This window comes from Scophthalmus maximus, chromosome 10 (genome assembly GCF_022379125.1).
Source record: "Scophthalmus maximus strain ysfricsl-2021 chromosome 10, ASM2237912v1, whole genome shotgun sequence".
In the NCBI taxonomy this organism is placed as follows: Eukaryota; Metazoa; Chordata; class Actinopteri; order Pleuronectiformes; family Scophthalmidae; genus Scophthalmus; species Scophthalmus maximus.
The window spans coordinates 23,024,016-23,034,487 of record NC_061524.1 but is presented as its reverse complement, the minus strand read 5'-3'; the positions used below and the strand labels follow the sequence as shown (position 1 = coordinate 23,034,487).

The 10,472-nt window shown below is 46.4% G+C and overlaps 2 protein-coding genes across 2 annotated transcripts; one reads left to right on the top strand and one right to left on the bottom strand.

Annotated features, from left to right (window-relative positions):
- Positions 1–3,102: 3,102 nt before the first annotated feature.
- On the bottom strand, positions 3,103–6,072 carry mzt1 (mitotic spindle organizing protein 1). Its single transcript, XM_035606360.2, has 3 exons — positions 5,795–6,072; positions 5,526–5,671; positions 3,103–3,535 (listed from the first exon to the last, which is right to left on the bottom strand). Exons 1-3 carry the CDS (start codon positions 5,844–5,846, stop codon positions 3,512–3,514), a joined length of 222 nt encoding a protein of 73 aa, XP_035462253.1. The 5' UTR covers positions 5,847–6,072; the 3' UTR covers positions 3,103–3,511.
- A 41-nt stretch (positions 6,073–6,113) lies between these two features.
- bora (bora aurora kinase A activator) lies at positions 6,114–10,347 on the top strand. Its single transcript, XM_035606359.2, has 12 exons — positions 6,114–6,258; positions 6,454–6,608; positions 6,709–6,815; positions 7,212–7,257; positions 7,347–7,425; positions 7,568–7,612; positions 7,705–7,761; positions 7,851–8,119; positions 8,481–8,643; positions 8,744–9,309; positions 9,437–9,577; positions 9,714–10,347. Exons 2-12 carry the CDS (start codon positions 6,459–6,461, stop codon positions 9,732–9,734), a joined length of 1,644 nt encoding a protein of 547 aa, XP_035462252.2. The 5' UTR covers positions 6,114–6,258; positions 6,454–6,458; the 3' UTR covers positions 9,735–10,347.
- Positions 10,348–10,472: the final 125 nt, after the last annotated feature.

The window sequence follows — 10,472 nt, the reverse complement described above, 5'->3', positions numbered from 1 at the left end:
CACACAGGACCTGAACCTGAACCTCCACACAGGACCTGAACCTGAACCTCCACACAGGATCTGAACCTCCACACAGGACCTGAACCTCCACACAGGATCTGAACCTCCACACAGGACCTGAACCTGAACCTCCACACAGGACCTGAACCTCCACACAGGATCTGAACCTCCACACAGGACCTGAACCTGAACCTCCACACAGGACCTGAACCTGAACCTCCACACAGGATCTGAACCTCCACACAGGACCTGAACCTCCACACAGGATCTGAACCTCCACACAGGACCTGAACCTGAACCTCCACACAGGACCTGAACCTCCACACAGGATCTGAACCTCCACACAGGACCTGAACCTTCACACAGGACCAGAACCTCCACACAGGATCTGAACCTCCACACAGGACCTGAACCTGAACCTCCACACAGGACCTGAACCTGAACCTCCACACAGGATCTGAACCTCCACACAGGACCTGAACCTGAACCTCCACACAGGACCTGAACCTCCACACAGGACCTGAACCTCCACACAGGACCTGAACCTCCACACAGGATCTGAACCTCCACACAGGACCTGAACCTCCACACAGGATCTGAACCTCCACACAGGACCTGAACCTGAACCTCCACACAGGATCTGAACCTCCACACAGGACCTGAACCTGAACCTCCACACAGGACCTGAACCTGAACCCCCACACAGGATCTGAACCTCCACACAGGACCTGAACCTCCACACAGGATCTGAACCTCCACACAGGACCTGAACCTGAACCTCCACACAGGATCTGAACCTCCACACAGGACCTGAACCTGAACCTCCACACAGGATCTGAACCTCCACACAGGACCTGAACCTCCACACAGGATCTGAACCTCCACACAGGACCTGAACCTGAACCTCCACACAGGACCTGAACCACCACACAGGACCTGAACCTGAACCTCCACACAGGATCTGAACCTCCACACAGGATCTGAACCTCCAAACAGGATCTGAAACTCCACACAGGACCTGAACCTCCACACAGGATCCGAACCTCCACACAGGATCCGAACCTCCACACAGGATCCGAACCTCCACACAGGACCTGAACCTGAACCTCCACACAGGACCTGACACTCCACACAGGATCCGAACCTCCACACAGGACCTGAACCTGAACCTCCACACAGGACCTGACACTCCACACAGGATCCGAACCTCCACACAGGACCTGACACTCCACACAGGATCCGAACCTCCACATAGGACCTGAACCTGAACCTCCACACAGGACCTGACACTCCACACAGGATCCGAACCTCCACACAGGACCTGAAGCTCAGTCCGAGGATCTCTGAAGGCCCTTGTCCCAACTGTTCAGGAACAGTCCAAGTTTCTCCTTTATATTAGATTTGAAAAAATCTCTATAATCTCTTTCTGCTTTGCGTATTGAGTGAAGATTGATGTTTTTTCTTCTTCATGAGACAGTATGTGTGTAATTTAGGTTGGTGCAAACATCAACAGACCATCCTTCCTTATACATAAAGAACTTCTAATCAGTCCAGTCTAATTATTTTTCTAATATCCACTGCACACACCTGAACCGTAATTACAACTCAGATCTTTCACTTTTAAATGAGACTGCCCTCATTTATCAGAAAAATAATCCGCGGCCTGGATAATTATCAGACGTACAAACATAAACACCCTCAGAAGTTCTGATGTGAGGACCTGCTTGCCTCTTAAGTTTATACAGTCATGTGACCTGACCAGTGCCCTAGTTCAACACCTCTTAGATGTTTATGCATATGTGGACGCTAATCTCTCAGTCAGGACTATGGGATTTGGGAATATTTTGTTTTACAGAGATCAAAGTAGCCAGTTTGGATCAGGAGAAACTGTGGAACACATCAAACAGAGAGCAATGCATCCTGAATCTCACTCCCACAGTAGCCAATCAAGCCGTGCATAACTCTTCTCCTTTGTAAAATAAAGGGATTCTCAATGTGGGTCTCCCACATCAACATCTCCTGCAGCCCACCCCCCACGGAGGCCAGGGGTTGTTTGGGCTTATGGGCTATCAAGGATCTGTATGCCTTTCATTCTTGGCTAACACGATGCTGGTATTGAGGAACAGAGAGATACTGTGTTAAGAGATCAAAGCGGCAGTACAGAGATTTAGACTCGCAGGCTGTCAGTCAAGATGGCGAGACACAGCAGAAGAAGACAGAAATGCTTACGCACACACACTCACGGCTCTGTGCGGTGAGCCTGTGAGAGGCGAGGCGTTACTGTCAGATGGCTTAGGGGCTACTCAACTACTCATGGGTGGACGTCTACTGTACAGCGCCGCATGAACACACACACACACACACACACACACACACACACACACACACACACACACACACACACACACACACACACACACACACACACACACACACACACACACACACACACACACACACACACACACACACACACACACACACACACACAAGCTACGCCTACAAGCCTGTGCGGACGAGGTCGCCTCCAGCCTGTATATTGGCCTGTGGAGGAATGTTTTGTGCTCTCAGCATTTCCCTGGTCCAGAAGATGAATAGTGTTGTTTCACCGACAGTGAAGAAACAAAACAATGCTGAGGCTAGAAACATGATGTAGGGGCTTCATTTCTGGTTGATCAAAGATACTTATTTTTGTCAAGTTTGCAACCATTTCTCTGTGTGGATAGTGTGATAGTGTGGTACAGACATAAGAGGCCAAGTTTTCTGGACCTCCCGCTGTAATAAATGACCTTTGTCTCTACTGTAAAGTGTGTTGTCTGTGGATTGGATCATTCCTGCATTGTCCGTCTTTGTTTTGTATTTGCATGGTGCAATTTTCCACCAGTATATTTGCCCCTTCATATGCCAAGAAAATCATAGTTATACATGTAAGAGGTATGGAAGAATAACAATGCTTTGCTTCATTCTCAAGACAAATTGATAAAGAAAATGTTTAGTTTAAACCGTTTCTGACAGAATCACAGTATGTCGTCGTATCAGGACAACTCATGAGATAGGAACTCCTGCACCTCAGATTGGAAGAAGGATGACAGCACCACCTGGTGGCTGTTGACTGCAACATTTTTATTTCTCATTGATGTTTGCCTGGACAACAGAAAAGGATGAAGTTGGAAAATGCTTTGTGTTCGCCCAAAATTAAAATATTCTTAAATGATTGGAATAAAAATAAATAATAAAATGACATTTACTCATGAAAATTGGGACAAAAGTTCAGAAATGACAATGATGCTCTTTAAATTAAGAAAGAAGGCCAATGAACTCATACTTTACAAATAGTGGTAGAAGAAACTTGGAACAAGACTAAATTTGAGGCAGAAAGGCCGAGTGTGTCCTCGTGCTGGGAGACGAAGACCGAGGCGCCCTCCTCAACATGAACTCAGACATGACGCAGCCATCTGATTGGTTGTAGAGGCCACGGTAAGTACAGTATGGGGTCATCCATTTCTCACCTTCAGTTTGTGCAGTTTTCAGAAGCCTGAAAGAAAGAAAATATAAATCCATAGTGATACATGATCATGATTTATCATTAGACCATGATGGTGATTGATTTCCTCATCTGATTTATGGGCAGGCTTCATCTGTGCTCAATACAAAACTCAATTCTGACATTATCCTTTCACCTTCCATTTGTTTAGCACATGAACAGATGTTATGAATTAAAGGGGTAGTAAGTGAACCTAAAGTAAACCCTAACCCAGCCAGAGCAGGAACATCACAAAAAAGAGAGAAACAAGCTTTCTTCAGAATCACTTACTGACTGTACCTACAGTCTGTCTGTAGCTACGGTCTGTCTGTACGTACAGACTGTCTGTACCTACAGTCTGTCTCTACCTACGGTCTGTCTCTACCTACGGTCTGTCTGTACCTACAGTCTGTCTGTAGCTACAGTCTGTCTGTAGCTACGGTCAGTCTGTAGCTACGGTCTGTCTGTACGTACAGTCTGTCTGTACGTACAGACTGTCTGTACCTACAGTCTGTCTGTAGCTACGGTCTGTCTCTACCTACGGTCTGTCTGTACCTACAGTCTGTCTGTAGCTACAGTCTGTCTGTAGCTACGGTCAGTCTGTAGCTACGGTCTGTTTGTACGTACAGTCTGTCTGTACCTACAGTCTGTCTCTACCTACGATCTGTCTCTACCTACGGTCTGTTTGTATGTACAGACTGTCTGTACCTACAGTCTGTCTGTAGCTACGGTCTGTCTCTACCTACGGTCTGTTTGTACGTACAGTCTGTCTCTACCTACGGTATGTCTGTAGCTACGGTCTGTTTGTACGTACAGACTGTCTGTACCTACAGTCTGTCTGTAGCTACGGTCTGTTTGTACGTACAGTCTGTCTGTACCTACAGTCTGTCTCTACCTACGGTCTGTCTGTATGTACAGACAGACTGTAGGTACAGACAGACTGTACGTACGGTCTGTCTGTAGCTACGGTCTGTCTGTACGTACAGTCTGTCTGTAGCTACGGTCTGTCTGTACGTACGTACAGTCTGTCTGTACCTACGGTCTGTCTGTAGCTACGGTCTGTCTGTACCTACAGTCTGTCTGTAGCTACGGTCTGTCTGTACGTAAGTACGGTCTGTCTGTAGCTACGGTCTGTCTGTAGCTACGGTCTGTCTGTACGTACGTACAGTCTGTCTGTACCTACAGTCTGTCTGTACCTACGGTCTGTCTGTACCTACGGTCTGTCTGTACGTACAGTCTGTCTGTACCTACGGTCTGTCTGTACCTACGGTCTGTCTCTACCTACAGTCTGTCTGTACCTACAGTCTGTCTGTCTCTCTGTCTGTATCTACAGTCTGTCTGTCTGTACCTACAGTCTGTCTGTACCTACTGTCTGTCTGTACCTACACACTGTCTGTCTGTACCTACACACCGTCTGTCTGTACCTACAGTCTGTCTGTCTGTACCTACAGTCTGTCTGTCTGTACCAACACACTGTCTGTCTGTACCTACACACTGTCTGTCTGTACCTACAGTCTGTCTGTCTGTACCTACACACTGTCTGTCTGTACCTACACACTGTCTGTCTGTACCTACAGTCTGTCTGTCTGTACCTACAGTCTGTCTGTCTGTACCAACACACTGTCTGTCTGTACCTACAGTCTGTCTGTCTGTACCTACAGTCTGTCTCTCTGTACCAACACACTGTCTGTCTGTAGCTACAGTCTGTCTTTCTGTACCTACACTCTGTCTGTCTGTACCTACACTCTGTCTGTCTGTCTGTAGCTACAGTCTGTCTGTCTGTACCTACACTCTGTCTGTCTGTCTGTCTGTAGCTACAGTCTGTCTGTCTGTACCTACAGTCTGTCTGTCTGTCTGTACCTACACTCTGTCTGTCTGTCTGTCTGTCTGTAGCTACAGTCTGTCTGTCTGTCTGTACCTACACTCTGTCTGTCTGTCTGTCTGTACCTACAGTCTGTCTGTCTGTCTGTACCTACAGTCTGTCTGTAGCTCTGGTCTGTACCTTGAGGGACTCGGACGCCTTCCGGAGCTCTCTGATGACCGCGGACAGGGCCTCGGGGTTGATCCCCTGCTCGCACAGCCTCACGCAGATGGACAGGGACTCCAGGTCCAGCCCGGTGTTCAGCAGCCGGGAGATCTCCAGCAGCACTGTCGGAGGAAAATGGAACAGATTACAACCATGTGGATTTCTGATGGATGTCGTTTTCCACTTGTGAGCAACACGTGAAGTTCGGTGTCAGAGTCCAAACAGAAGTGACTATATGTGATTACCGTCCATCGTGTCCCGGACTGCGTTCAGGTTGGTACTTGCTGCACTCGCCATGGTTCGAGTGGTGACTCACTGTAGTCCAGGCGACTCACTGTTCAGACTTTGTTGGATTCGAGACTGGTGAGTTGTTGAAGAAGGCTCAGTCAGACGTAAACCGCCTCGTGTTCATTTTAGATTCGCTCTCCTAATGCTAGAAACCATTACGCGATCATAGTAGCAACTAGCTGGCTACTAGCTCACTAGCCCGCTGAACCGATAGGCGAAACTGACGGAGGAAGTGACGACACGTATGTCTGCTCTGATTGGCTCCCAACGACTTCCGGCGGCCCTGCCATTGGCTGGCGGGCCCTGGGGACGAGATTGAAATCAACGTTTGAACGTCTCGCTGTCGCTGCTGTTTGTCTGCGAGTCTCCAATGAAGCTTGTTTTTTAACAGTGTCTCCGAGGTCCCGGCGCAGAAACAGCTGTAAGTACCATCGACGGAGCGGATGTAGTTGTATTTGAATAAACCTTTGACGTACAGGTACTGTCACGCCTGTGTACAACAGTTCGAACGCTCGGTAACCATGTAGAATCAGGGGACGTCATGGAGCCAACAAACCAACAAACCAAGGCTGTAGTCCGGGTAATGTTATTTTTATTTGCTCTTCTCTGTTCTCAGCTAAGATGGGGGACAACGGTGAGCTTCTGATCACCCCAGAGACCCCGGGCAGGCCGTCCGTCAGAAACCCCTTTGAGAGTCCCAACGACTACCACCACCTCCGGGAGACGCTGGTGCCCAGTCCGTCTGTCTTCAAGTCCAAGTGCTGTAAAGCTGTAGGTTTATTCGTGTCACATACGCCTCTGACGTCTAAACACTGTTGTGCTGTGCTGATGTGCAGTCTTTGAATCCCTTCCTCATGTGTCTGCCCCCCAGACTCCACCAAAGTTCAACTGGTCTATTGATGAAATGGCCAGTCTTCTCCCGGTGCACATAGACCCAGAGGAGATCCAGCGACAGTCGTTCTACCTGAGCCAGACGAGGTATGTTCTGATACACATACATGTTGTGTCTTGTAGAGATCCGTGTTACAGCAGCAGATCACATGGTAGATAACAATCAGGAAGACAACATTATAGCTTGTAAACGCACGAGAGGCAAAGCGAGCAGCCATTCACACGCCACACTACAAGTGAAGGAAGTAAATACAATTCCTGCTTCTAACAGACCTAAAATAGTTTCAACTGATGACATGAAAAGTAACAGGACATTAAGATTTGAATCTGCTGCAGCGCTTAACTACTTGTAATGATTATACGCCTGTATGGAGGTGAAGAGTGTGTACAACAGAGTAATCGTGTTCATGCTGATGTAAAACATATGGAGAGCAAATTAAAGATGACGGGGAAGTGACACTTTATTTTCTTTGAAACATCTAGGATGGATTCTGACATTGAGGAAAAGCGTCAGAATGCTATTGAGCAGGTATGGGGTTTTCATTTATGTAATCATAATATATGTTTATAGAGGAATGAAATTAGTAATGATTTATTGTCATTGATGTCTCCACAAAGTTTTTCACCAAAGGAGCCATCGTGCCATCCCCCTGGGCAGCAACAAACACTCGTAAAGCCCTTCCCATCTTAAATAGAGGTAGTGGATCTTATTGATTGACTCCTGAAAGTCTTTGATAGATGCACATTTTCTTTTGGAATCTACCTTAAAGTGTTATACTGTACTCTGGCTGTGTATGTTCATATTCATCATTCATCATATTCATGTTACTGTTTTGTAGGTACTATGAGCACAGTGATTGCTGAAGAGCAAGAAAAGATGTCAGGTTGGTGTGACTGTCTGCACACTTTCCCGTCTCTTATTCTCTCCTTCGTTCTTTTCTGACGAGATTTTGACCTCTCTTTGTATTTTGTACAGTTGCATGTCAGACAACTCTTTCATTACCTTTGGCTTTTGATCTGGAGAAAGTACTGGGTAAGTCTCTAATACATGCCAGCACAATCAAATCAGAGTATGATGGAGTATTGTGCCAGCACGTCATCATGCGTCTTCCCTCTCCTCAGGTGAACATTACCGCTATGAGGAAGCATGTGATGCTGTGCAGGAGAGCCTTAGTTCGTCGTCCTTGAGACGGAAACTCTTCCTCGATGGTCAGGGCAGTTACAGCGGGTCCGACAGCTCCAGCCCTCCGAGTCCAGAGAGAAGCCATGTCCGGGAGGAGAGGCCTCCTCTGACCCGAGGAGAGAGGGAAGCTGATGAAGGAGAAGGAGCCGTATCATCTTTCTTTTCCTCGCCTTTATCCTGCGGTGTGTCTGCTCCGACTCCCTCTACGGTGAGTAGTCCTCAGATTCACAAGATGATTATTCACCATACACTTGGTTCATTGTGTCCATTTGAATGCACAATGGAGTTTTTCTATTAGTATAAATTATCACCACCATTTTCATGTGGTCAAAATGTCTTTTTATCGAGACAAAATTCTGTGGCAAATTACCATCACACATATCTTAATCAGAGCATTGTCCAAAATATCACATCTGTGGAATCTGAAAAAAAGCAAGCAACATTGTGACTTCACAAATACACCTTTAGTTTAAAGTAATTTAGTTTAACAGGGGGTTAAATGTTATTTGAAATACTTTGATAAAACTGTTAGTTTCATCCAAAAAGTATGTCCATTGTTTGAACTATAGGGCCAATTCTCATCAAGCCCAATCCAGCACGGCTGCTTCCGGGACTGCAGCCTCGGCAGCATCAGCAGTCCTCTGTTCCCTGATAGGTCGTCTCCTGCTGGCCTGGGCTCCCCCAAAATCTCTCCTATTGTTGCATATACAGCGTGCACGCCCATCGGCTCAGGTAGACCACTTTGTTTGTAACTTGTACCAACATTTTTAAAATCTAGAGTAAAACTGAATTTTCAAACTGGTGGTGTAAACTACATCTGTTGTGTCTTCAGCTGAGAGGAAGCAGGCGAGTCACTTGACTCCACACGGCGTTCCCCTGGATATAGATCTCACGTCCTGCAATGAGAGTCCATATGTGGAGGGTTGCTCTCCCATTCGTAGCTGCTCCCCACACCAGCTCCGATGCCCAGATGAGCCTCAGCACAATATCAGAGCCAAGCCCAGGCCCAGAGTCCGCTGCTGGGCCTCCCCTCCCCTCATCTCCCCCATCCTCAACCCTAAGCTCCACGACCATCAGGAGGCTGAGGACCAACACCCCTCCTCCTCTCCTTCTCTCCCCTCTATGGAGCTAGATCCATTGTCACCCTTGGCACAGGAAACTCATCCAACAGACACTGAGAGAGTTGGTCTGGATCCTAAGGAACCTGTGAAAATGGAGGAGGACAGGGAAGCTGGAGTGGACGGGAGGCTGGAGGAAGAGGACGAGGAGGAAACTGGAGGGCTTTCGGTACATCTGACCAGCTCTCGTATGGGCAATGTGTCGGCAACAGAAAGCTCTCACATGTTTGTATCTCTTCTGGCCGAGGGAAGCAGCTTGTGCTATGACTCCAGCATGCAGGTTTGTGTGAGCAGTGTCCTATCTCACAGTATCTCACCTACTCTTTTCTTATATGAATGTTTGTATACATTCTCTTCACATTGTCTAAGTGAATATTTCTACTGGACCACTGTCTGGTTCTGCTCAGGTGGACAGTGGGTACAACACGACCTCAGCAGGCCCAGCCAGTCTCATTGATGGACTCGGCTCAGATTCCCACAGCAAAGAGTCCTTCAGTTCAAACCTGGCAGAGGAAGCCTTCCAACTCGCTCGATACAACAAACTAAAGGTACGGTCAACCCTTTAAACACATACACTCACATATTAAAGTATCTTATCTCTATTAAAGTGGCTTCACTGATAGACAGAACTGTACAGGCTGAACAGCTTTGATTTAAATGATTTTCCTTTTCCTCATCTTCCAGGTATTTTATTCCCACCACTGAGGCGTCTGATTGTTTAGTGTATTGTTTAAAAGGGACACCTCTTCTACATCGATCATTTTGTTTACACAATGTTTGAAGAATTAATGTCAAATTCATTTGTTTTGGGTGAATGGGGTCAACTGTTTAAGAACTGTGAACAGACGTAAAGGGGTTATTGGTTCTTCTGAGGTTCTGATCTGGTTTTTAAGGTTGCCTGACTGAAAGCAGATGCTTTAACACAATGTTTTATCACCGGAAGGGAGAAGCTCGTCATAGACCAGTGAACCGTGTGGTCAGGGTGAAAAGGGTCAATTCTCTATCTACCTTGTACCTAAGGTAACTTAACCTCCTCGACTGCTGTACATTTTATTTGGTGCTGACGTGATGTACTAGATAGATCCGGACTTCTGGATGACAGATTTATACTGTATGTTTTTATAAAACTGTTAATCACAATGTTTTTATATGACCAGAGCTTTTTTCTTTTATTGAAATGCAGGATACTTGTGGATCTTATTTGTTAGAATATTTATTCCACTGGATAATGCCACTTGCTGACTGAGCCACTTGTTTATCATTGACCTATACTGTAACATGGCCTGGATCGTTGTCCCATTAAATTAACTGAAACCTATTTTTGCACTGAGTGATTCCACAATTATTATTTTTTTTAACATTTGGTCCAAGACATTGTGATTCACAATTCTGCTCAGATGACTTGACTTGACTACAATATGTCTTAATTTTAAATAGTTGAAT